Source organism: Semicossyphus pulcher, unplaced genomic scaffold (assembly GCF_022749685.1).
Source record: "Semicossyphus pulcher isolate SPU_LCO1_2020_fin unplaced genomic scaffold, fSemPul1.0.p SCAF_2, whole genome shotgun sequence".
Lineage (NCBI taxonomy): Eukaryota > Metazoa > Chordata > Actinopteri > Labriformes > Labridae > Semicossyphus > Semicossyphus pulcher.
Window position 1 is genome coordinate 31,137,310 of NW_027211693.1, and position 27,914 is coordinate 31,165,223.

Consider the following 27,914-nt stretch of genomic DNA (forward strand, 5'->3'; position numbering starts at 1 on the left):
TGTTTGAGTGACAGTGAAAAAAACGGTGCTTCACTGATCAGACAACCAGATAAACATGAATGTAAATCTGCTTCTAATTGAGACCGGTGTCTAATGTGCAGCAACGTCCATTATCAACTCTTTTCTTAGCTCTGTTTTTGGTCTCCACCAACTACTGACAACTTTTTCTGTAGCTGCTTAGGTCAGCCGTTACAATGTCTTCACCACCTCGCTGCTGATTAAGAATGTCTGAAGAACAGGAAAGTAATGTGTAAAAACGGTAAGAGTTGACCATAGCAGGAAAGCAATCCTATTAATTGTTTGACTTTTTCAAATTTAGATTTATTTCTTCTTCCCATCAGACTTCTCGTTAAAGACTTGGCCTTACGAATAAGAGTCTCAATCTCTCGGTAACACTTGTTTTAGAAGCCCGTAGAGTCGAACTAACTGAACCTTTTTTACACCGAGAACACATTCAGTCAACGTGTGGAAAGTGAGAGAAACATTAGAGTCCAACCCATTCACGGCCGTCCCTCGGGGGGCTCTGAGTTCCCTGCTTTTTTATGGGTTCATCACAGGATTATCTTTTAAGTTTTACAAGTTATAATGAAACAAGACTTTGAATTTTCCCACCAGACTTGGCTTAATCTAAATATGTCAAAAATAAACTTTATTTCTAGTAAAAATCTTCCGGGCTGGACGAGCGATACTTATGACCTCAGTACTTTTAAATCTCCCCTGCACAGATTCCTAAACTTGTATTTTCCCATGAGACTAAATAGCTGCACAGAAGCCGCCCAGCCGCTGTACACTAATTCAGTTTATCTTGGTCTTGACTCATGCAACATTGTCCCCATCTGCCTCTGACCTCCAACACTTTGTTAGTGCAACACCTGCATGCATCAGATAGACCTCAAACATCTTCACACCCAGTCCAACATGCAGTAAACGACAGGGTCAAACCACACAGCAGGATGTTTTCACGCTTACCTTCTTCCTCCTCGTCTGCGTCCGTCCTCCCTCTCTCTTTATCTGCCTCCATATGAACAGATGGGTCCTTTCTCTTCTTCTTCAGTCAAAGCCCGGCTCGTAACCCGCCCACCCCCACCCCACCCCACCCACTGACACATGCACGAAGCAGAAAAAGCCTCTTTCTCTCACTTAAGAAGATTTTGAGTCACTCTGTGTGTCTTCTTCCATCTGTCAGCTCCACAAACGCTTCATACATTTAAAGATATGATTTTAAAATTAAAACAATTAGTCATGACACAGTGCTCTCCGAGTCTGGAATCCTGTGTTTGACCCGGTGGAGGATTAGCGAGTGTTTCGCAGCAAAGATGGCTTTAGATTTTGTGCGTGTTTGCATGTGTGCAACATCTGCATGTTCATGTGTATCTTCTCTCATGGTGGCATTAACATTTTACACACAATCCTCTTAACGTGCAGATTAAAAACTAAAAATGAAGACAGACAGATTTGCATCCCTCTCTTTCTAGCCGTCTGTTTCCTTTCTTTCTCCTGTCGTTTCTTTGTGTTTAAGCCTTCAGATCGACTCTTATGGGGTCAACAAAGCCGACATTTTGACCCCTTTCTTCACTGATATCCTCCTACTACACTCTCCTGATATCCTAATGATTTAAAGTTAAAGAGCAGAGAACCTGTTGTAAAGAGCAGAATAAAAGTGTGTGCTGCACTAGTTTCCATGCTGCTGCAGGCTGATTCATGTCGATACCACCAATCCTTCCTTCTTTCTTGAGTCGTGTTTCTATTAGCGGTGAAGCGTCCCACTGGGATCATTAAGGTCCATCTAATCTGCTCTTTGTCTGCTGATGGACGATGGCTGGTTGTAAAAACACATTTCAGGCTGATGTGATGTTTTTGCAGGAAACCTGATTCTTCTGATCCGTTTCAGGCAGATCGAGTGACTGACTGATGCTCCTCACACTGCACAGAGAGAAATCTGAGAAGATCAAATATCCTGAATCAAAGAAATATATGTTTGTTTTTGTCTAAGATTTTTCTCCTTAGGCAGTTTGTGTGTCAGAGCATTTCCCGTGTTTCAAGCTTTTTGACATTCATGTTTGTCATAAAATTGACTTTCTTTTTTGACTTTTTTGGGGTGTAAAGATTCACATGCGACTACATCTGTCCACAGAGCTCTGGGTCGATTAGAATGTCAGAGGAGCCGGTCAATGGCCTGATTATAAAGTTATGAATCAGTTTGCTGAAAGCTGCTGCAATCCTGAACACTGTGCAGACACAAGTGTCTCCAATATTGCAAGACCAGGGTTTACAATAGCTGGTATGTACCGGCTTTTTGCTGGCATCACAAGTAGTTGTCAGGCAGATAAAAATATAAACGGGCAAAATGTCCGGTTAGAAAATATGCCATATAAATAAGTAATTTAAAAATGTGTAATGGCATATTGAATAGGCTATTGTGTTAATTGTATTGTGTTGTTGTGTTGTGTTGCCAGGAGAACTTAAATATAAACTTATACATCTTTTCCTCCACTCTTAAAACATGGTGAGATGGACAGGCAGAGACGGACAACGGCACAGAGGAACTTAGCATTTGCATTTCAGTACTCCGCCAGGTGCAGTGCGGACGGTGACACAGCTGCGTGGCTATGCCGGGTTGAAATTCCACAGGTCCTGAGAATCTATCATCCAAGATTTCAGGGAAATCTACTCCGACTGGGCAAAGTTGGCAAAGACTGCCAGCACAATTCCTGTGTCGAGTGTGGCTGCAGAGCGTGGCTTCTTGCTCGAGAACCGGATAAAAGCAGAGCCAGAGAAGCCGCCTCACAGAGGAAAAAGGTTAATAACTTGGAAGTTGTCCCAATGGGTTGGATGGCTTCAGCTTTGCAAAAGCAGTGGAGCTGTTGTGTTCAATGAAGCCGCACACTGACCTCAAACAAATTTGGACCGATGAGGCTATTTTTTTTTCTTTTTTCAGGCCTGTATGGCTTCTTCATGTAGCTTATTGTAAAGTTGTCATTCAACGTTAATGAAAGGCAGAGACACACATTTAGGATGATGTCTAATGAATTCATTCATGTTGAAATTAATGAGGCTTATATTGCTATTCAAAGCATATGTCCGATAGTTTTTCTACGTGGCCTCAATTCTGGAATATTAACAACCAAATTGGCCGTAAAAAAAAAACCAGTGTAAACTCTGCGCAAGACTGAGACGGTGGCCTTTGACCTTTTATCAGAGGAAGGTCAGTGTAAGGAGACTTCAAGGAGAAAACAGCAACATGAAGGGATCCACTTCTAAAATCCAGCCAGGAGGCATCTGGACTTTACATGAAGAAACATGAAGACACAACAGCAACAAGACAAATCTAAACACCCACATGAAGAGATGCAGGGCGACACCTGGGTGGCCAAGTATGCACAAACAAGGACAAGACAAAGGTCCAAATATGTAACACTTTCTCCAGCCATGAAAACGCACGCCTGTACTGGTTATAAGTAACGTAATGCTTGTAACTAGAATTAGCAGAGCGGTAACAATGGGCGAGCCTCCTATTCTCTAGACTTTTGGAGCTGCAGCAGCGCCTGAGTCGTCTGAAGGCTCTAACCTGTTAACATACGATCACAATGAAGATGAAGACAAGAGAGGCGAAAATAAAAAGATAATACAATCAGACATATGTAGATAAAAATAATATCTTTAGCATGGAAGATAAAAATTGGGTAGAATACAACACGTTAAGTTCTTCTTTCATATTTAATTAAGTCATATGGATACCTAAAATCTATGTTTCCGGGAAGAACTGAGATTAGATGTTTCCTCTGTCACTGTGACAACAGGCTTCTTCCTCCCACATGCAGCTGCTGGGACAGGTCAAAGGTCACTTGGGGGTAATGGGTGATGGATGCTGGGGTGGGGACCTTTTAAATACATGAATGGAGCTGTGTGTCTGGGTCTGTGTGGGGCTCATCTTGTTGCTGTCCATAGCAACAAAAATGCTCTTTTTGGACTTCATGGTGAGTCTGTTGACTCCTCTGGGTGACCGCCTCTGAAGTCCTGCACCCACGGGATCCTTCTGTACACGTCTGTGAGACACTTTAACAGATTTAAACAGCCATTATTGAGTCATCTGAATCCTATTTTTAGTGAAAGTGTCTCATAGACTCATAATATCTGATGATGGAGTATCTGTGGGACCATTAGCCCCAGGCTAACAGGCTGTTACACTGTAAAAAGAAATGTTGTTGACAATGGACCGCCCTGATGCTGGTGTGACGGAGCTGACCTGTGGTGACTGGTGATCAGATGGTGGTAAACCGCCAGAGCAGCTTTGGATGGAAGAGAGGTCCACAGCAGTGTCTGACTGAGATTACTGACTTTTACAGTTTGGTACAATTAATTGAATATGGTAAATCTAATAATTTTTGACTTCTTTATACTGTTGGGCAGTTGCATCTACAGCCTAACATATTTTTGCCAACATATATCAATTTTATATCTTATTCTGAAAATACCCACTGACCCTGTCAAACAAATAACTGAAAAACCTGGCTGAATGTAGTCAGGAAGAAACAGAAACTACCATGGAAATACTAACTCTACAGAGTATGACAACTTAAACAATCATTAAAAATACTCCTACTTTATTTTTTGTGTCTTGGCTATAAGTTTTTTTTAATGCAGTATGTTTTGACCTTGTTTGGTCTTAAAATAATTTCTTTACTTTACTTTTTACCGTTTTTGTTTTTTTAGATGTCTCGCTTTTATTTTGAAGGTTAACTAGACTACCGGTTATCTTCGAACGTTCGATGCCTGGTAAATCTCGTTCACATCTTAACTAGGTAACGGTAGACGCTGAGTTGGTGACAATGACACCAAACAAATTATAACTTTGTCATAGTTTTGTATCTCTGAAACATAAAGGCGTCAGATTCCCATTTCGGTCAGTCCGTTTTTCGGTCTACGAACTGTACCTGATGCAGCTGAGGTACAGACAGGTAAAACATTTACCTTTGATTTGATTAGTTTGTTACTAAAAGGCGATGACCGTGAAAGAAGGCCAAATGAAAAGCGCAGAAATGTGCTGTTAAAGGAAAAGAGTGGAGATGCCGGGGATTGAACCCGGGGCCTCATACATGCAAAGCATGCGCTCTACCACTGAGCTACATCCCCAGTTACTTCCGCAGAGAAAATCAATATATTTATACTTCTTTTAACCTGCGTTCTTATGTATGTAAATGTAGATTAATTAAGCTACTTGCATATAATGGGGACGAAAAGTCGATCTCTACACATGAAACCGGTTAATTTCACTTACTGAAATGACTTGGCGGACATACAATAGACTTCAAACTCGCAGACGTTACACCCCTTCTCGGCGGTTTATGATGTTAGAAATATAATGTTAGGTTGCAAAATAACTACAAGAGAACACCGAAATTATAGTCATCTAGATTTACTTCAAATGTGTAGTTAACGAACGTTAGGGGTATCTCTTAAACTGAGCAAAACTGACGGAAATTGAGCTATAAAACATTGTCCCGGCACATCAAAAAACAAGTAGTCTATAATTAATTTTATTTAATAGGTTTACTTTTTTTTAAAATCACAAAATAAAAGAAGTGCCATTATTGTAGCTACTATATAATATGAATACAAATGATCTTTTAAAAGTGCGTTACGTACGTTAAAAACAAATAAAGTATTGTGTGTTTTGATAATTACTCGGAGTCTTTTCAACCCTTAAAAAAGACAAAAAAGTTAAATACTCTAGTAGATTTGGGGTTTGTGGGGGGGGGGGTTCTCGTGTGTCCTTGTCAAAGTACGCTGCTTTAAATCATTTTTTTAAATATCATTTTTTTAATAATTTATGAGACGCTATACGGTCTACGAAATGCACGATATGACAGGACAAGTGTTCTCTCAGTCCATCGGCAGATGTCGCTGTTTCCCTCTCATTAACATAGTACCAGTCTGTGAATCGCTCTGGCAACTTTCCATCTTATTGTTGAAGTGAGCCGTCATGGTGTCACACTTTCGGTCCCGGAGGCGGAAAAGGTAAATGCAGGCACGCTTTTGTGTTGTTTGTCTATGACGTCAGGATAGAGTCACAACTGTTAGTTTACAGCGTAAACTGCACTTTACCTGAGTCGCTCACATGCACCTGTTGGCCGGTTGGGAACTCACCGGGGGCGAGTCGGCGGACAAAAACGGACGGACTGTCTGTGAGAAATGAAATGAGGTTCTACTCCGTCAGATTTGGATTTTTGCTGGCCGTCGCTTGTTTTATATCGCTTACCTGGATTAAATCGATTCCCAATGATGGAGGTAAGCTGTGAGTGAAGCTTGCTAAAAAGTTCAATTTCAGTATACCTGACTGTGAAATTATCCGAAAATATAATATTTTTTAACAACCTGTCGTTATGTAGCTGTTTGACAACTTCAAATATTTTAAATTTACTTGTCAAACTTTGCATATAAAACATACAGGTAGCTGCGGTGACTAGCTCAACACCTGAAATTATTTTACGACGGTATCTTTTCATTCAAAAGGCTGAGGATAAAATATCTTCTGAGGCAGGCACTATTTTATCCCAAAAAATATTTGAAATTCCAGCTGTAAAACAGAATTCATATGATTGAGATGTAATCCTCATACAGTCATCCTGTGCATCCTGGGGTCAGGTCAACATACTGACTTTACATTATTGACTCTGAGCCCAGTTATTGAAAACGTTTAATCTGGATCAGAATGAGCTAGTTTGGAACATCCCCTGTTTTGCAGTTCTACTTCTGCGCTAGTTTTCAAAGCAATTTTGTATTGGTTTACCTGATCCAAACACAAACATTTCAGGGTTTGGATTGGTTCGGATTACCAGTGCTCAATATGGGACTACATATCAAAATGTAGACTAGTAGCTGCGTAAAAGCATAAAATAGCTAGCTAATGTGGAAATTGTAAAATGAAAACAATCCAAACACCGTCTTTCAATAAGGGATGCAACATAGTGAAATAGGTGAAATAGCCTAATTGGTAATTTTGATGAATGTTCTTTGATAAATTACAGTCATCTTGGATATTATTTCTTCAACCCTTTTATTTTCTTTAAAAAGTAGTGTAATGTCTATTTTATCTAATTTCTCACTGTAACAGTTATATAAAAATATACATACACACAATAATGTAAATACATATATATATATATATAAACCATTTGATAAAATTGACCAATTCAAAAGTTTCATTACATTCTATGCCTGAAATCCAGCCTTATTTTACTATGACAAGTACTACAACTAATAATAATAATAATAATAATAATGAGTTTATTTATATTATTTTCCTGTTACACATTGCTTGAAAATAAGATATTTAAGACCAAAAAGGCAGATTAAGTGACAGAAGACAAGTGCACAAAGGAAGTAAAGACCTTAGAAGAGATACGATTAAGTAAATGAACACAGTATAAAAATGTCAAACCTTTTCTAAACTTTCTCATGGGGACTTTTAAATTAAGACATTTAAAAGAAACTAGGGCAGATGTTCTTAATAGCAAAAGTCTGATCACTGTTGTCATGAAGCTCCATCAGCAGATAAGAATAGATTGATCAGCTCTAACTATAAATGTCTTTATTAAATTTCATACATTATCTAGTCTTATATGATGATGTCATTCAGCAGTTAGTTTTAACAGAATTCTTCTCAGACCCACTCACTTATTGTTTGTATTATGTTATGTATTGTAATCCATTGCAGAAGATATCTTTTTATTTTATTTCCATTTTTATTACACAGCATACTTTGCCCGACAGCCTTGGACAAATTTCTTTGTGGGTAGACTTTTCACCTCATTCAAACAACAATCTTTTCCCTCTGACGTCATACTCAGGGTTGGAGGCTAAAATGTTATAATGTTGTTGTTTTACAGATCATTATCATTTCACCATGTCTAAATGATCAGCAACAGTAAAGATGTTGCTATAAACATAATGTTAAGACAATAAGTAACATTAGCATTCAGCGAATAACTAGCTAATATTACTGTTAGCCAGGAAGTTGATGAATAAAATATTACTATTATATTGTAACTTGATAAAACAAAAACATTTAATTTCCCTGTATCACAATGTCAAGAAAACGTTAGCATTCAACCATAAACTAGCCGATACTACCGTTAGCTAGGAAGTGGCGGGAAACTTGTACTTTTGTAGTGTTACACTAAACAAAAGGAAAGGTGTAAATTCCCCATCACATAATGTTAACAAAACATAAAACAGCTAACATTAGCACTAGATAATATTACCGTTAGCTAGGAAGTGGTTGAAAATGATTTTTTTGGTACTGTTACACAATACAATAGGAAAAGTAATTCCCCTTGACATAATGTTAAGACAATAAGTAGGCTATACCTTTCAGCAAATAACTAGCTAATATTACTGTTAGCTAGGAAGTGGTGGGATACCATAACTCTGAGATATTACAATAATGTAATTACAATAATTTGTGTTAGAAGTGTTACAATAATGTTAAAAAGGCAGCTAGCATTATTCAGCCACTGACTAGCTTATATTACCATTAGCCAGGCCCAGGAAGTTGATGAATAAACTACTACCTTTATACTGAAACATGATACAATAGTAAATACTTAATTTACCTGTAATACAATGTCAGGACAATAGCTAACATTAGCATTCAGCCACTAACTAACTTATATTACCATTAGCTAGGAAGTGGTGGAAACTATTACTCTGTGTTACAGGATACAATAGAAAAGTTATGAATTCAATTTATTGTTAGCTAGTAAGAGGTTGAATGCTAACATTAGCTGTTGTTTTAAAAATATGTCCCTCAAGATTACATTATCAATTGTCTTTTCAGGTGCTAATCAATTGGGAAACCATTAATACTAATGCTTGTCTGATACCCTTCATTTATACGACTGAGGAACTGGAACACAGCAGTTGAGCTTCCCAGTATCACTATAATGCAATATAAACTGCCCTAACAAAATACCACAACTCTGACTGCAACATTTTGACAGTAATCAACAAGAAAGACGTTACATTTTGCAATTATGTTGACATTTTCTCTCTTGAGGGTGATGTTGTAAAAATCAGAGAGATGCTTGCAGGCATGTTATTTTGATTCAGTGATCTATACGCATATTCAAGCACAAGCAAGGTTTAGAGGAAAAAGAATCCAGTCCAGGAAAGGATGTGTAAGCATATTTCGAGCAGTAAATTATCTTCTGAAGTGTTTCCTCATTTTGTTTTTTAATGTATTCTGGTCACAAGAATGTAAAACTGTGATAACTCAAAAGCTCCGTCTGAAGCTTCCTTTTTTCTCTTATCTAATCAGAAATCTTAAACTGTCAGACCACACAGTGCCAATAAAGTCAACGTACAGAAAGCATGTAAAAATGAGCTGAGAGCCTTCTCTATTGTCGCCCCCTCCCTCTCTCTCCTCCAACACCTCAGACACTCTCCCTCAGTCCCCACCTATTTAAATCTGCTTTTAATCTGTGACTCATTATGTTATTGTTGTAATTGTTTAGTTTTATATACATACATATTTAACTGTAATTGATGAACAATTTTGAAGTAGTGAACAGAAAAATTACTATCTTTTCTGCGTAAGAAAACCATTATGACTGCATTCATCATCATTGTCATAAACAGTAAAGAAAGAAGGATGCATGGAAGGTGTCAAAATTAGTTTATGGTAAACTTGTTATCTTTTCTTATTTATAAAATAAAAAGAAAACTACAAAAACCTGGAGTCTGGATTAAACTGAGCAGGAAAACATATACTCACAGTACAAACACTCAGTGATTTGTACTCTGATGTCAAATATGCTCTGAAATATCTCCTGAAAAGTATGGAAATGCCAATTTCCACAGGACTAATATTTTCACATGACCTCTGTGTTTGGTGATGTGGTTGGAAATCCCCCCCACACACACAAAAAAAGCTGCTCTTCAACAAAATGTAAACCTACCTGAAAAATGTCACCTGTCCTGATGTCACAGATCTCACAAATACCTCCAGGTTAAAAACCTAAAGAACACATTGAAAAAATTAGCTACGGTCAGACAACAGGTAATGTTTGAGACAACTTTATTTATCCCAGAGGGCAATTCAGTTTTACAGCCTACAGAGTCACATAAAAAACAAAAACAAGGAACAAGGAAGTGCTTGAATGCTTGCATTAGCTGTTATCTGACGATAACTAATGGGTTACCAAATATGTTCTATTACTTTGAATGTCCATATTTCCGTCTGGATTTCACTATCAGTTATCAGTTGTACAGTTGTTCATTTATAGAAAAGTGGTTAAAAAAAATAACAATTGTCAGTTACCCTTTATGATTTAAAACCTGGATTACAGCACGACATTATAACAGCATTTGAGCTTCCCGACCATATTTTGCATCAGAGGAAAATGGCGGCCATGCAGATATGTAGAGAATTGTGTTTAATGGTACCAATTTGTCTGCATTGTCTCCAGTTTCAACAATACAGCTGGAGCTGCAGACCCTGTACGAGCGTCTGTATGTGGCTGAACAGTTGGGAGGGCAGGTCAGACAGGATCTCAGCAGCATCCTGGAAGGACTGAAGAACATTTCCAAAGCTGCCAACAACACCCATCACACCATCAACAATACCAACAATACCAACAACAACAACATCGCCAACATCTCCACAGGAACAAGAATAAAAAGTATGTGATGGGTAGCAGTGTAACAGTAAAACACAAACAATACTAACAGCAATTAAAAGGGAAAAAAGTTGCTACAATCATGTCTCTGCTTGTCTTGAGGGAGGAACATCAATTTGAGGAGCATTGCAGTATTTTTCTCCATTGTTTTATTTCACGTATTCTGGAATTTAAATGAGTACAATAAATACAAATAGTTTTGGAATTGCTCTACAAGATTGCTTCAGCCAACAGCGAGAAGCGGGCAGGGAGGTCTAAACATGTTCTTTAATTTATTAAAAACGTTCAGTTGACTGTTAAAAGTTACGTTGATAGAGACCAACAAGATTTTATTTTACCAAAAATGAGGATATTTGTTTTCTCCTGGTAAAGATATGTTGAGTCAATGAATAGGAATATTGCAATATTGATGCAATATTCCCATCAATAATATAAGATGGGTAAGGATCCAGAATTAACAGCCAAAAAAGAGTTATGTATTTGTATGCTTGCAGACAATGACCTATAATTGTAACAAAACTAAAAAGTATAGGCACCCAGGGCAGAACCTTGAGGTACTCCACATGGCTTGTTTCTTTAATTAGTAGGTTTAAACTGAGACAAAAAAGTTCAGATTGGACAGGTAGGACTTAAACAAGCTTATTTATGTTCCCAACACACATAACTGAAAAAAATAATATCTATGAAAGCTCAAAAACAAATTTTGGACCCACCTGAGTGGAAATTTGGAAATCATCAATTCATCAAAAATGAATCATCAAAAAGCTGTTAACATCTGAAGGACCTGAACATTTTAGGTTTCCCCATGTGTCAATCAGGCTTGTTTAAATGGAGATTTTGTTTTTCATATTTTTTTGTCTTTTCATACAGAAAATAAATAATGGGAGTGGCTGCCGGGAAGTTACCTTGTCAGACTTATCCCAGAAGCTATTAGGGCTTCTTAAGTTGAAAAAATGTAATCTGTTTAAGAAGCTTTGTAATGTGTTAAATAGTTGCAAGTGTTTTACAAAAACTTAGATCTTAAACTGATGGAATACCTTTTCTCCTCTCCCCTCCTGTGGACAGCAACAAGAAGGTGGGCTACCATTAAATCAAGCGCACAAACAATCCTGCAGCCCAATATTTACCTTTACCTGCCCCACCTCAGACAACATCCAGACAGCCTCATACCCAACGTAGTGCTGGGACATGGACGCAGAGGAGGTATGGAGCACTCGCACATAAACATGACTTATAACGCTTTGTTTCCAGCTTTGTTTGACAGATAGAAGACTTAGGCTATACTTTCAAAGCAAATTAATTCTGAGATTGTTGCATTAAAAATTGTAGCTGGCTGAAAGTGTAATAGGATAGGCCTCATCCACACACTTTGACCTCACATAAAGAGTGTTTGTAAAGCAGCGCTTACCACAGGCTGACACAGGTTCATTATTGAAGAACCAGGAAGTGTTTGCAGAATTGTTTGCTGTGGCCTGGGTGCCAAGAAACAGGTGACAGAAGACCTGCTTGAGATGGCCTGAGGGCCTTGTGAAGTCTTGTGAAAGATACGCTTGACAGTGCCAGTCTCCCTTTGTATTGATGCAGCAAAGGAATCACATGCACAGTCTTAAGAAGGGAGGGGTGAGGGGTCTTGTGCATTGCGACGTGACACGACCAAGCTTCTTTATTAAAAAAAGAAAGATTCTCATTATATGTACCTGGGAGGGAAGGAAGCTTTGGGCATTATTGCAAGTGAGTCAAATCAAGAGATGCTGGTCTTATACCTGCCAAAAGATGCTCCTGAGAGCTCACAGAGCTGTTCACTGCTGCTATGTTTTTTATTCAGCATAACTTGTGTGTGTTTGTTGTGTGTCTTTGTGTTGTGTGTGTCCTCCTCAGTGTCCATGGTGCTGGGTATTCCTACAGTGAAGCGTGAGAAGCAGAGCTATCTGGTCACCACACTAGGCTCTCTGCTCTACAGCCTGACTACATCACAGAAGCAAGATATCCTCATCATTGTCTTCGTAGCCGAAGTAAGATGCACACCCATGCAAACACGAACACAAGTCTTAAGTCTTTGTTGTTACTGTTCACTTTTTCTTTGTATAATTACCTGCCAAACCTGCTTACCTGTAATTTATATTTGGTTTAGACAGAAACAGATAAAGAAGTGTGTTCTGTCTCTTTATCCTACAGACAAAATAGGCGACACGCCAAATCTAGATGAAGTCATGCCTGAGCCACATTAATCCTGTTTAATGATGTTATCTCGAAGATTTCATTTTCGTTGTCTTTGGTGCCACCTTTAGTGATAAACAGTAGCTATTAGAGCACTCTACCCAATTTAACCAGACGTCACAGTGAGCTCCCTTTGTTACAGTTGTAACTCTTGATTTTCCTCGCTGACGGTCGCTTTCCTTTTCAGACTGTTTGCTTCATCTGAGCGTCGAGTTTGTTTCTTTTTCTTTGGATTTTCAATTATGTTTGAAGTTGTATCTGTAGTCGTCGATCTTTTCTTTGTTTGTTCAGCCATAGTAGATTACTGTTTACTCGCAACAATTGCAGAAACGGGAAAAGCAGCCACTTAGCTCCGCCTACCCTCTCTGGCAGACCAACCACTGCTGGCTGATGGGAAACGCGTCACTAACTGGGCACCCAGTCAATAATAATACTATATACTGCAAATGCAAAGGCTTACATCAATAGGCTCAATCACCATTGTGTTATCTCATTTGGAGATATTATATATAATATAATATATTATATTTATTTAAATAAAAGATCAAAAAGATTATCACTTTAACATGGCCGTATGAATGAATAACCACAGATATAAAATGGTAATAAGTGAGATTCAGGTGCTGTTGGGCTGATTCAGTTCAAGGAAAAACATGAAAGAGGAAACAAAACTACTTTTATTTTTGTAATTTCCAGTCTAGGATTTAAGTTTCAACCAGTGTCCTAAATGTAGTATTTATAGTATTTATGATGTAATTATAACGTAAAAGTGCTTTTTTTTCTGATGTCCTGAAAATGCTTTAAAAAATGATCCAAACTCCATTCAAAAAACAAGCAGTTTAAAGGTTGTTTGCTCGTCATCTTGCGGAAAGACCTGACAAAGAATGAATGTATGTTCTATTCACCAATCAGTAACAAGGTTTTTTTTATTTCAGTGTAATTTTGACCTGTTTCTCACACAGATAAATCTGTTCATTTTGGGTTCATAGCACTGTAGAAAGCTGGACTTCAGCCCACATGTAACTTGCTAGATACAGTGAAACTGTCACTCAGCGGAGACAGATGTACAGGCACTCCACAGCTGAAACAGAACGCCGGTAGTTGGTGTCCGTCAGAGTCATCCTGGTACTGATCCGAGCTAACAGCTCATCACACTGGGCGCTGGTCAGCCTCAAGGAGCTGGAAGCAGCAGGAGAGTTCATCCAGACACAGTTCAGGAGGAGGAGGGGAGATTAACCCAGCTGTGTGCGCCTCCAGATTTTGTTAAGAACCCAGACATGTTGCCATTTTTCTTCAAATATCTGAAGGGTGGATTTTCACGTGTTGTTCACACTTTTAAAGACCAATAATCTGGCAGTCAGACTTGCGTGAGAAATGAGAGACAAACATTTTTTTAGAACACTTTTCACGTGGCCTCGATTTGCCCTGTACAACATCAGGAGGATCAGACCCTACCTTTCAGAGCATGCAACACAACTGCTGGTACAGGCTCTCGTGGTATCACACATTGATTACTGCAACTCCCTACTAGCAGGCCTTCCTGCATGCATATTCAAACCTCTGCAGATGATCCAGAACGCAGCAGCGCGACTGGTCTTCAATTAACCCTAAACGGCACACGTCACTCCACTGATCATATCTCTCCACTGTTCGTATCCCTCCACTGGCTCTCAGTTGCGCTCGCATCAAATCTGCCAATGAAAGGCGCCTGGTGCTCCCATCACAACAGGGCCCTAAGTCTCAAACTAGACTCTTCTCCTCAGTCGTCCCCAGGTGGTGGAAAGAGATACCAAACTCCATTCGATCCGCAGAGTCCCTTTCACCTTTAAGAAGAAGCTACAGACCCAGCTCTTTATGAACACCTCTGACCTTAATGATATTGATGCTATTGATGATGATACCAAAAAAACGCTTTGTGCACTGCCTGTCAGCACCGGAGTCTGATCGCACTTGCAGCTGTTTGTTGGCTCTTACTGACTTCGTTCCCTCCTGTCTTGATTGTTGCTTATGTTGTATTAACTCTCAGATATACAACGCTTTGGGATAAAGCGTCTAATAAAGGAAATTGAAACACTGTAAAACAACATGTCTGTCAATGAGCCAGCCCCCTAATCTTCCAACTGCCTATCATAAATCCTGATCAACAAAGGAAGCCAGGATTTATTCAGATAGGGCAAGACAGACTTTGCTCTCTCCTAAACACAGGTCACACCTTCATGCACGTGTGGCGCAAACACTGATACAAAGCTGATTGACTTGATCCACTCACAGTGAGCACTGTACACACTCCAGTCAGTCGAGTTCTTTGAGGTATGTGTGGACACATGGCTGATGTATGTAATGTAATATAGAGTACACAATCTGAAATAACCTCCTGAAAACCTGACCCTAAACCTTACAGCCTTACAGGCATGGTTGGAGGGAACATCGCCTTTTATCATCCTATACTGGTTCTACGAGGTCTGGTTTTGGAAGCACAGGCATCTCATTCTGTTCATTGTTGCAAAGATCGCATGTTTGATGTTAAGTAACCACATCAGAAATCCCCTCTGTCACTGACTCTATCCTTTTTTCTCTCCCCTTCACTTCAGACGGACTCTGAGTACGTCAGCAGGGTAGCAGAGATCATCACCACAAAGTGAGTGACTTTAGATTTCCTCCCCATACCGCAGTTTCACTTTATATCACTGCTGCTGTTTACTTTGTTTTCCTGTGTTTGCTGGCTGTGAGTTCAGGTGAAAAATTATCTTATTTCTACTGTATCATTCACCAGTCTTATTGTCATCCTGTATCACAAAGCAGGGGTGCAATCGAGAAGGGCGATTCCCACCCCATATCAATAATTCAGACGTCACAGATTCACCTCGTTTCCCCTCTCATCCTGTACTGAGTTTCACTTGTAGTCAGATGTGGGAAATTTTCTGAGTGCCTTAGAAGTGCCGTCACGTCATTAACAACTTTTACGTCCTTTTTAGATCAGAAGAGGAACTGAAAGATTATGAGATGATTTTCCTTTCATGACAGCCTGTGGTTGTAGCTTTTGTCAACCTGTGAAAGTAAAAAGGTAAGATAAGCTTTACTGATCCCTCACAGGGGAACAGCAGCTGAAGGAGGCAAAATAAATACGTAATCAAGTGATCAAGATAGAAAAAATACATGGGGCAATAAAATGATTACAAAAATATGGCAATATAAATAATAACAGTAGTAAAAATAAAAAAATATACACACTATGTACACCATTTCCTTTGTGGATAGTTGTAGTAATATTGGACAGTGTAGAGAAACACTCCCGCTAAGACTATTTTTAAAGAAACATTTTGAGAAAAGTTGGTCTAATAAACATTTTAATATTAAAAGAAGTTCAGATAACAATAGCTGCGTTATCGTCTTTTTTCAAGGAATATAAACATCTGGAGGAACTTTTCACTGCACAGATCAGAGTCTAATTTATTTCAGTCCCTGCATTGGGGTTGGTAGTACTGCGACTTGCAGCACTGATAAACTTTGATTACTCACGCAATTTTTAGCTGCCATTTCTTAGAATTCTGTTGCTGTGAAACCAAACTCTACTGAGCACATATCTGCAGTATCCAGTACTGGATCTGAAAATGTCCACTAATAAAAATTAGGTGCTGCTCCACATGATGTCATCACTGCTTTAAAGTCGTGCACAAAAATTCAACCAGGTTGTTGTTTTTTCATTTGTAAGCAGACTAATGTGCTAACTCTGTGGAAGTGTTCATTAGGGCTTCCCTCTAAAAGTCAACATTTTGAATAAGGTGAGAAGACAATTTTTACAGAATTATCCAGGGGTGTCCTCCTCTCATAATCAATCTGACTCTTTAAATAAAACTGGTTAAAAAAAGAGGGGCGAGCTGCGGTGCTGCTAGCTTGTTTATGCTTTAGTAAGGTTAGGATTTGTTTAGTGTACATTGATCATAAGATTTTTACAGGTAGCCAAATAATACGCAGAGGCCTCCAACACAAACAGACCTGGGGTCTCATTTATAACGGTTGCGTATGCCACTTCCCATGCAAGAGTTGTGGTCTATAAAAACAAACTTGACGGGGAAATGTGCGCACAGGTAGGCAAACTGTGACCCATGCGTTCATACATTTTGGACACAGGGGGAAATTGGCGACACAGATGTTGAGGTATTTTTTTTTTTAAACGAGTGCGTGTCCCTGTTCATTTAGCCTAATCCAGCCAACTAGAAAGGTCCTAATGACAAACTAATCTATGCAGAGTTTCTTCCACTGACATTTGTGATGTGTCAGTTACAGACCTAGCCTGTTTGACAGGCTGTTTAAAATTGTAGTAAGAGGTGGACTTAAGTGACCTTTCAGGTTGTGTGATGTTTTGTGAATTTTGTGAGTTTCTTGCCTTTACATTGTCAGTGACGCCCCAAGGCAGACTTATTTTCTGAAGAATGTTCTCAGTTTGCCCTGGCTGGGCTGGTGTGGTTACACGTGGTCTGCGGTTGTGAGGCCGGTTGGATGTACTGCCAAATTATCTGAAACGCCTTTGGAGGCGGCTTATGGTAGAGAAATGAACATTCAATTCACGGGCAACAGCTCTGGTGGACATTCCTGCAGTCAGCAAGCCAATTGCACGCTCCCTCAAAACTTGTGACATCTGTGGCATTGTGCTGTGTGATAAAACTGCACATGTTAGAGTGGCCTTTTATTGGGCCAGCCTAAGGCACACCTGTGCAATAATCATGCTGTCTAATCAGCATCTTGATATGCCACACCTGTGAGGTGGATGGATTATCTCGGCAAAGGAGAAGTGCTCACTAACACAGATTTAGAAACATTTGTGAACAATATGTGAGAGAAATAGGCCTTTTGTGTACATAGAAAAAGTCTTAGATCTTTGAGTTCAGCTCATGAAAAATGGGAGCGTTTAAATTTTTGTTCAGTGTATGTCAATATCGAGTGTGAATAGGTCACAAAGCCAGTTTCATTATGCAAGTCATTTTTAGACTTTGATTCACTTAATGCAACTGGAGAGTCTCTGAGTGTTTCCTCACAGTTTGATTTTTTAATGCCAAATATGAGCTTAAGATGATTTTTTTACTAAAGATAAAGAAGAAGAAAAAGGTCCACAATGGTTATTTTAGGTGGAACATAAATGTATTTTTCTTAAGAAATAATTGAATCCTGATTTGGTAATATGTGTGCAAGAAAACATTTGTTTAACAGTAGAGTTTGTCCAAAAACACATTTTAATTTGGCATTTATCATTTTCCCGACAGGCTCACTCAATTTTTCCAGTTGTCTGTTAATGAAACTACAGCGACTTTTGTTTGAGGAGAGCCAAGATGGCTGTTTTTAGAATAGGAATATCTCGGCTACATTAGCTTGTAAAATAGGGTCATAGCTCACTAAATTTGATGACTTTACTGTTAATAAGACAACAAAATAGTTACTAGCTACAACAGTTGGCTAGCCACAAGAGCTAGCTAGCACAGTATATCTGTGTTTGTGTGTTGTAATTGTTACTTCTGAAGGAATATAAGTTTGAGTCATTTATCTTTCACATAGTCATTTGTGGCAGGTGATAATAACACCTTTAGCTCAAATAGCTAGCTGTTAAATTTTTATTTCCCTTAGTCAAATGTTTTCTTACTTGTAGGCTATGACAACAGCTGAATGTATGTCATTTAATCTGTGTAAACATAAACCACTCCAACCACGGGCTTTTACAACAAAGCAGCTTTCCTTGCACAGGAAGTGGGCACTATCTTTAGTAGTAGGCAGTAAGCAGTAAAAACCATAAACCAAACCTGTATAGTGTACAGCACAATTAGTTAGCCTAGATTTTAAACAGAAAACACCACTAACATGTTACAGTTTTACACAATGAATAAATAAGTCTATAAAAGCCCTCTCTGTGATATGACATGTAGCATGACAGCTATGTAAATAAGAAAGGGAGACCGTTTTCACACAGCCTTTCCTGTGCTGAATCTGCACTCTGACAGTCACTAATGTGTGCTTTTGTGTGATAGCCATTGCAATCACTTATTATCATATGCTCAATGTCTTCAGCTACAGTTTAAATCTTTTATATTTTTTTCTGTAAATATTTTATACATTTTGAACTTATGTTAAGATAGTTATTCTATTATATCTATTTTGCAGTCAACACACTTTATATTTTATATTTCACTTATATTTGAGTTCTTATTGAACTGTTATTATTAACAGTTGGTTCCAACCGAGTAATCTGATTGAATAAGAGTGATTCCATGAGTGCTGATATAGACCAGTGGTTCCCAACCTTTTTTCATTGGGGCCCCCAATGTATCCAAGAAAGGCTGAGCCCCCCCTAGCTCAAAACATAAAGTGATTATTTCCAAATTTTTATTGGCAAAAATGAACGCCAATCAGCCTATAGTTCTTTGTTGTTTGTTTATCAAGTTATCTTTAGTTATTATAATAAACACCCCTTTTAGTTATATTTAAATATGTGGATATGGGCATTTCTGAACATATGAATGTATGTCAATAATATATCTGTGGAATAGTTGAACATTTTGATTATCGAGTAAGTGCTTTTTTAATGATTTTATTCAACATGCGTGCAAATCTAATCTTGACAATCTCAGTGCAGACAAAGCCTCGCACACCCCCAGTGATCTTTGGTGCCCCCCCGAGGGGGGCCAAGACCCCAGGTTGGGAACCACTGAATAGTACAACATCACTGGGACTTTTCTTAGTGTGTATCACTCCGCCTCAGCCAGGTGTTCTGAATACTGTGAATTAACATTACAGCAGACCATGTACGTCCACATTAATCAAGCTGGTGCCTCTGAATCACACAGCAGACTCTTATCTCACTGGCTGATGATTAATTAAAACAAACAGATAAATGTTCATGATAAAAAACAGCTGATCTGTGGTAACCTGGAGACACAGCGTGCAGGAGAATGTTTGGTCCAGTTTCAGTTAAGTTGTGGAACTAGTTAAGTTGGTTGAGCAACAAATAATAACCTGTTGTTGTTTGTTACTTTTTACTACTATTTGCCGCTTGCATAACTTGTGATGTTGGCGATGACGCAGGCAAAGTGCAGAAGATAACGATGATATTCAGTACATCCTCACTCCCTGTCATGTGATATTGCTTAATTATACTTTACTGTGTTGCTTTACTTTGGGATTAATAAAGTTTGAACTTATCTTATGTTATCTTAATACATAATGTGTTTTATGTCGTGTGCAACAGCATGCTAGGTATCAGCTATAAAAGCGTTGTTGAGCTTCGTGTTTCTGTTTTTCCTGCTGCATTCAGGTTCATTCAGTATATTATACATTCAGTACACCAAGTAGTTTTTTCCTTTATCCAGTCATTAGCATTCAGATATACTGTCCAAACCAAAAGGCAATTTTAAATGAAGTGATACATAAAGTCAGATATGTACTGCAGTGAAAATAATCTTTTGGTCCAATGTGATTTGATACTGCCTTGTTTGTGTATTGTCTTTGTCTTTTCCTGGTAAAGTCTTGAGTTAACTGCTGTTTCTTTGTAGTTTTCCAAAGGAGGTGCAGTCTGGGTTATTGGAGGTCGTCTCTCCTTCACAGTATTACTACCCCGACTTCACCAGCCTCAAAGAGACCTTAGGAGACCCCAAGGACAGAGTCAAGTACGTTTACTATTTCTCTTACTGTTTATTTGATCTTAGAACTCTGGGTTATGTTAAAGTGATCATTCTGAAGATTTTCAGGTTCATGGTTGCCAATTTATTTTTATTTATTTAAGATTATTTATATGGCTACTTAGCTTTATTTTAAATGAACAGCTGAAGTTATGTTACACATAAGTGTCTTCAATAAGATGAGGCTAGCAACTAGTTGCACAATAGCAGAGAATGGTTGTTGATTTGGCTAGCATGCTTTGGTGTTATGAATTGGCTGTTAAAGAGGCATTATTCCCAGGACAAATCACCAGCAGTGGCTGAATCAGCGGAGCAGTGTGTTGTTTTTTCCAGTCTCTGCTTAGCTGTGAATAAACTGCTACTATGGAGAAAGACATTTCGCTTTCGGATGAAGACAAACAGCCTGAATTGTCAGTAAAGAAACAGTGTAGACTTCTGTTACAGTGGGGTCCTTATCACCAGAGGGGCCGCTAGAGAGAACAAAAGTGAGACCTGAACTTTAATGTTTTTAGCTTTAATCCCATTTATTTTATTTCTTTATTATTGTGTCCATGCACTTTCTGCTGCTGCCGTGTAAACGTTAGCATTTAATCACATCTTCTCTGCTAGAGAAGAAGAAGAAGTGGGTGCATACTGTACAGTAAAAAAAATATGTTGTTTAAGATTGATTTCCTTAGAGGTTTACCTTAAGTGGGTAAAAGAGGACAAATTCCTGTTATTTTTGTGTTTTTGTTCTTAGATGGCGAACAAAGCAGAATCTGGACTTCAGCTTCCTCATGCTCTACGCTCAGGACAAAGGAACCTATTATGTTCAGGTAGGGGTCAAAGGTCACACTCCAGCTACTGATGTAGCCATACTGTATGATCGGAGAAGTGTTTTATTTTGTTTAAACTTTGAGAAAAAAGTTGTTTTTCGCAAACCAGAAGGATTTAAATTTTTTCTTTTGGCCATTATTCTTCAAATTTCGACTAAATTGTCAAAGAAATGTCTTAATTGACCCTTCGCTAAGCCCCTCCCTTGAACGCCCACTGTCCAATCTTACGTTAGCAACCGTAACTAGGCGTGGGAGGCCTGTCAAGCTTTCAGATCAAGGAGAAATGCAGAAACGGTGACATATGGAATCTGCAAGTCGGAGAGCAGATATCCTTAAAGTTCAGAGGGTCTGTCATAGTTTTCACTTTTCAAAGCCAAAAACTCGAGAGATGTCGGACATGGATTATACATTGTGGAAGACCTCACTCGCAGCTTAGATCAACAAAAACTCCTTCGTTTGCTCCTAGGTAAGACGCTAACTAACTTGGCTAGGTTAGCATGTTAGCAAACAAAGATGGTTGAATATGAATTATAAGTTAATCCAGATCCAGTGTTTGGATCAAGCCCACGATATGCGAGCAATATCCTGACGCGCTTTAAACCAAATGAAAAAGTGGGATCATTTAGTTTTGCTGGCAATGGGCTCAAACATATTAGATAATGAACATTATATGGAGTCATAACTAAACATTAGCTTAAAATAAATATATTGACTTACCCTGCTGTGCAAGAACATTGTTGTTCCTGTATATGATCCCTGTATATGACAGGAATTGTCAAGACGTGGGCTGTCTGACGCTTGCATTGGGACCAGTTTGTTTTTGCCTCGATTATTATGTTCCGGATGTAGCTTTCAAATGCGTGTTGTCGACCTTTCTGTCGACTTCTCTCTGATATTTGGGAACTGTTTTTACAGAAATTTGGTATTATTTCCCTCAGAACATCTCTCACTGTTAAAGTTTCAAGTGCCATACTATTTAAATGCTGGTGCAAAAGCTTGACAGGCATAGCAACAGTAACCAAGGGGGACGGGACTTAGCGAAGGGTCAGTTCTATAAATTTTACCAGTATTGACTTTTCCGGTTTATTGACGTCATATTGACTTTTTTCTGGACATTAGGAGTTTTTTGCTGGTTATGAAACAGACTGAAATTAATTCTGATTACTCTATACGAACTACAAAAGCAAACCTGACCATCAGCGACAAGACTGATTATTTCTATATTGTTATTTTGATGCCTGAAACTACTGGCGGGGGGGTAGGTGTCAGACAAAGCGATTAACTGCACGCTGCCTTTGTTTACATTTTACAGGGCAAACATTTAACATGAGTGATACATGTGACAGTTAAAGAAAGCAGGAAGTGACTTTGTGTTAAAAACCACCACTTAAGCATGCACAGGACAAAATCAGCAAAGAGATTAGAGGTACAGCTTTGTCCACAGGGGGCGCCAAAATCAACACAAAGTGAAAGTTCCTCACAGGAGTGACTTCATATTGACTTTATTCTCGACCTTTTGGCTTCATTCTCAGTATTTTTCACTTCATTCTTGCCATTCAGACATTTCAACTTTACTTCCAACATTTTGTCTTTATTCTCAACTTTTTGCCGATCTTTCCCCTGAATTGTTTTTCCCATATTCCTCTGTAAAAAACAGCCCAAATAGCAGCCTAAATAAATGTTTCTCAATGCGCTTAAGAACAAATAAATCTCTCTTTTTAAGTGTAACTGCATTTAACACAAACACGGTTCCTAGGAGCCTCTCTTGTCATGTCATTAAAACACTTTATGCATTTGCACAAAGCTGTAAATCTTAATAGGAGAAATCCTCAGGAGGACAAAAAGACGACGGAAACTTTTCCAGCATCAGCTGTTTGTTTGAAACAAACAGAGGCACAGCTGAGCACATTATGAGCTCCATGTTCAAACAGAATCAGGATCAAACAAAACCTCAATCTACGGCAGAAGAAGAAGTCACAATGACGACAGACAGAACCACAAATGCAACTTGTTTGCCTACTCCAAGAACAGACAGTTCTTGGAGTTTTTTATGTAATAGATAGTCACTCACCCAAATAAAATAGTAGCTGCTTGCTAAATTGAGTTTTGAAAGTGTATTTTTGTGTGTTTTCCAGTTAGAGGACGATGTTGTTGCACAGGCAGACTACTTCAGCGACATGAAGACCTTTGCCAACCAGGAAGCTTCTAAGGAATGGCTCTACCTGGAGTTCTCCCAGCTGGGATTTATAGGTGTGCATATGAAGTAACAAAGTGATGGGTAAACCCACATAAGTATTGCTTTTACTTATAATTAAATGCATTTGTGTGTGTGCATGTGTTTATTCCTCCAGGCAAGATGTTTCGGACCCGGGACCTCCCTATGATCGCAGAGTTCTTCCTGATGTTCCACAGAGACAAACCCATCGACTGGCTGTTAGATCACATCCTGTGGGTCAAAGTTTGTAGCCCAGAGAAAGACGTAGTAAGTCAATTGTGCAAAGAGTTGAACATTTTCCAATAACCAAGCACAAATGATAAATATATTTCTCATGTAAACTGAAAAGCAGGCGATGAGAATGTGTGGGTCTGAGGCAGAAATCTGACATTTCATTTAAGATTAGAAATAACCTTAGCAATCTTCGGTTAAAAACACCAAATAACTAAAGAATGAAAACATAAGCACATAGAAATGAAAAGTTAGGTCAGATCAATAAAATAAAGAACAGTAGAAGAACAATAAACTATGCTTACATATTACATATTTAAGAGTGTAAATATCAAATAGTTACAAAAAGTGTCAGGATTACTGCAGTCGATAGCTTTGGCTGGCAGTTGCTAAATGAGCTGTCACGTAATGCAACATAATCCCTGAGGGCAAATGGGCCCAATCAAGGGCAAATAAACATGCTTGTTTTTGATGACAGATTGAGTGATTTTTAAACAAGAAACAGCGTAACTTATGTGGCTCTCTTCAAAGCCACCAAACTCCACTGACAAAAGCTGTAATTTGACCCTTACAGAACTGGTCTGCCACATGCTCCATCAGTTTGTAAGTGTTATTGAGTGACTTTGATGTTCTCAATGCTCAGTTCTGATCCAAAGTAGTATTTGTGTAACACACTATGACATAAAAAAACTAACCAGCAGAAGCAGCAGTAGACCTGTTACTTCAATGTCCTGCAAGGTAAAATTGCTGTTTTTGTCAACAGAGTCTGGTGGCATTTAAGAAAGTTACATAACAAGTTTTTCTGGTTTAAAAAAGCATCTTCCTCTGTAACAAAAAGGTCTATCTCTGTAGGGATCTTTCCTGTAATGTTGTCACACACTTTTAGTCTCAGACAAGAACTTTTAGTGGACGTATAATCTGCTGGAGAATATTCCAAACTTTACGTACTTTAAACAAGACCACACTATTTTACACATTGTTAAAGCAATAAAACATTATTATTGATCCTTACTGATCTTTGCTAAAGACTCAACACTGATTCTGTAGTTATGTGTCAAAAACATACTCAATTCTGCAGTGTGCCTCATAGTGACTTACACGCTGGTGTGTCGTCTTCCACAGAAAAACTGTAATGAGCAGAAGGCATTACTCAAGCTGAGCTACAAGCCCTCTCTCTTCCAGCATGTTGGCCTCCATTCGTCTCTGTCGGGGAAACTACAGCAGCTCAAGGTGAGTGCAGCTCAAAAGTAATAAAACTTACTAACTTACTAATAATAACTATTTATTTCACTTTTCCAAAAAAGTTGTTCATGCATAAATGAGGAAAGCAGGATAAGATAGGGAGAAAAGACATGATAAGAAGTTACAGGGTCCAGTAAGCAATTATTTCAGGGGCAATTGAATGAGTATAAAAACGATTCAATTCAAAGCATAGACAAATTAAAAGTAAAATTAACAGCTTTTTATAAAGGGGACAGTCCTTGATTTGGTGTTCTCAGATTGAGAGAGGTGTCAGATATCCAACTTCTGATGTCACCAAAGCAGTTATGGGGGATTTTTAGGCTTGTTTTGTCATTAGTTTTTGTCATTAGTTTGATCAGGAAGAATGGTGTGTCGTCTGCAAAGAAATGTAGTTCAGTGTTTTTTTGTGTACAGTTTTTCCCAAATATGCTCCCATGTCTCAGGTTGCATGGATACACCTAAATCTAATTCCCAGTTCCGTTGTGTTGTTTTCCAACAGTTACACATGAAAAGAGATCTGACACAGTCTGGTGATTACATGTGGTCATTTGAACAACTGTGTGACATGCACAAAAGCGAATACATCATCCATTCCTTGTCCTCAAGTACTTCCTTTTAGCACAAACTCATTTACTAGTATCTATATGGCAGTGTTGTGACCAAGTCATCTTTGCTCAAGTCCTAAGTAAGTCTCGAGTCATTTTGTCTTGGGCAAGTCAAGTCACATCGAGTCCTTAGTTAAGGCAAGTCTAGTCCAGAGTCAAGTCAATTTTTTTCCACCCAAGATCCAGCACTCTTACCTGTATTATCCGGTCTTTATAAAGAGAAAAGACAAGGTGTTAGTAGCCCGACTAATAATGATATTATTGGCCAATTTATATAACCTGTTCAAAAAGTATGACGATGAATTGTATCTGTATTATCTTGGCACAGACGCAGCCATGATGATGGTCTGGTCTAAGACTGTATTGAGTAGTAACGAGTACGACTGATGAGGCTTCTCTTTGGGGGCTTTGATGTTGCGTGTTGCCATAGCAAGGAGTTTGACTGACAGCCAGTCCTCCAATCATGACAATAACATACAGGGAGCTTTTTGAGTCGTCCAATTATGATTCCCAGTTTGCGCTGCGTACATACTTGTCAACACTGAATTTTATCATTTTATATTTAACAGCTAACATTCAAACTTATGAACACACTCAAGTCATCCGAGTCATCATGTCTCAAGTCCAAGTCAGGTCTCAATTCATTTATTTTTTGTCAAATCAAGTTGCAGGTCATCAAATCAGCTCCCTGAAGATGGATATCTATCAACTGAGTCAGCGCTGTCGTTACTTAAATTCTGTTCCTCTTAATAAACCAGCGATAAGCATGCATTTCCAACTTTGGAGGTTTTGCAGTCCAGTAAGAGGAAGTTATGCAACGAAAAGAGAATGTGAACCTTTTGTGAAAAGGTTTAAACTTCCTCTCTGCAACTGATTGGAATTCACTTGGTTTGTCCTGTTAATTCAGATTAAGGTGTTTATATGGAGCACTTTTTTTATTCTGCTTGGCATTGAAATGATCATAATTGGACTAGTAGGCTACATATAAGCATGTAGTTGACCGTAAAAGGCTTCTTTTGTTCCCCACCCAAAGGTGTCCACTGCAGACCTCCTGAAGCCTGTTTGATTTGCATGTTAGAGGATTTGTGAAACGATTACAGACTTTATTCAGTTTGGGTTTGACAATAATAACATTTCTTACTCAATGGTCTGTAGAAGTTGCATTTGCTGATGTCCTTTGCTTCTTGCATCAGGTGGCAGAGGAGGAACTGTCCTTCTGGGTGGATAAAAGAGGCGTGTGAATGTTTAAGGTCACTGAAGAAGTGAACAAAGAGGGTTTCAAACTGTTAAGCTGTAGGCAAATAGATCACTTTTTTTTTACATCATTAAATTGGGTGAAGCTGCCATCAAAGACTGAAGTAAACAGAGTGATTACAAGATACACACGAGTACCTGGCATCATTGTTTGGTTTCTAAGGTCATATAAGGTCAATGGAAATCATGCATGTGTTTGATATAGTTCATGTGTGGAATGTAGACTCAGATGTAGAACCATTTTGATTGTGACCTTTTGTTTCTGTGTGTGTACTTGTCTTTGGTTCCATACAGGATAAGGACTTTAAGTCTCAGATTCTGTTCAAGGCCCACAGTAACCCACCCGCAGAGCTGAGCAGCAGCATGAAACATTACCAGACGCACAGTCTGGAGAGGGCATACAAAGGAGAGGACTTCTTTTGGGTGCCATCGCCCATGCAGGATGATTACGTCCTCTTCACCTTCACACAGCCAATCCACATATCCGGGTCAGTCTGAAATGTCAGTTTAACAACAAATAAATTGTGTGGTCGGCTGCAGTGATCTAAAATTACAACCGTAATGTCTAAAGACTTTTTCATCAGCACATTGCACTTTCATTGATGTGGCCATCAAATTATGTTATGTGCAGTTACAAACATAGTGACAAGAAAACAGGCAACTCCCAGTGGCGTTATGGCCTAGAGCATTCTGCCTTTTTGCACAGTAAAGCTAAGTCTTCCTACATGTCATTATGTTGTACATTTGTTGTTGCCACCATTAGAATTAGGGGTGGGATTCGCAGGGTAACTATTAGGAAAAATATTAAAATAGTCAAAAAAGCTGTAATTGCTAAAGAATAAATAAAATAACTTAGAGGTAAAAAGCCTGGAAAAAAACTCCTAAAAATATATCTTCAAGAGAAAAAATAGCAATACAGGGTAATACAGAGTTACTGTTAATTAATACATATTTTGTCCATGTTTCTACAATTAGAACTGTTGTGGATGAAT

At 38.6% G+C, this 27,914-nt stretch overlaps 1 protein-coding gene and 1 non-coding gene across 3 annotated transcripts in view; one reads left to right on the forward strand and one right to left on the reverse strand.

Moving 5' to 3' along the window:
* Positions 1-5,061: 5,061 nt before the first annotated feature.
* On the reverse strand, positions 5,062-5,133 carry trnaa-ugc (transfer RNA alanine (anticodon UGC)). Its single transcript has one exon. It is a non-coding gene; the product is annotated as a tRNA-Ala (tRNA).
* A 986-nt stretch (positions 5,134-6,119) lies between these two features.
* Positions 6,120-27,914, forward strand: part of LOC138598559 (alpha-1,3-mannosyl-glycoprotein 4-beta-N-acetylglucosaminyltransferase A) — a 33,780-nt gene continuing 11,985 nt past the window's right edge. The window contains exons 1-11 of one of the 2 annotated variants that reach the window (XM_069670360.1): positions 6,120-6,288; positions 10,470-10,682; positions 11,745-11,882; positions 12,558-12,691; positions 15,488-15,534; positions 20,435-20,548; positions 21,300-21,375; positions 23,511-23,625; positions 23,727-23,857; positions 24,944-25,051; positions 27,217-27,410. In XM_069670360.1, coding sequence (XP_069526461.1) covers positions 6,198-6,288; positions 10,470-10,682; positions 11,745-11,882; positions 12,558-12,691; positions 15,488-15,534; positions 20,435-20,548; positions 21,300-21,375; positions 23,511-23,625; positions 23,727-23,857; positions 24,944-25,051; positions 27,217-27,410 — 1,361 coding nt within the window. In that variant the 5' untranslated portion in view covers positions 6,120-6,197. Of the gene's footprint in view, positions 6,289-10,469; positions 10,683-11,744; positions 11,883-12,557; positions 12,692-15,487; positions 15,535-20,434; positions 20,549-21,299; positions 21,376-23,510; positions 23,626-23,726; positions 23,858-24,943; positions 25,052-27,216; positions 27,424-27,914 lie in introns of both variants that reach the window. The other variant, XM_069670361.1, reaches the window with a different exon arrangement.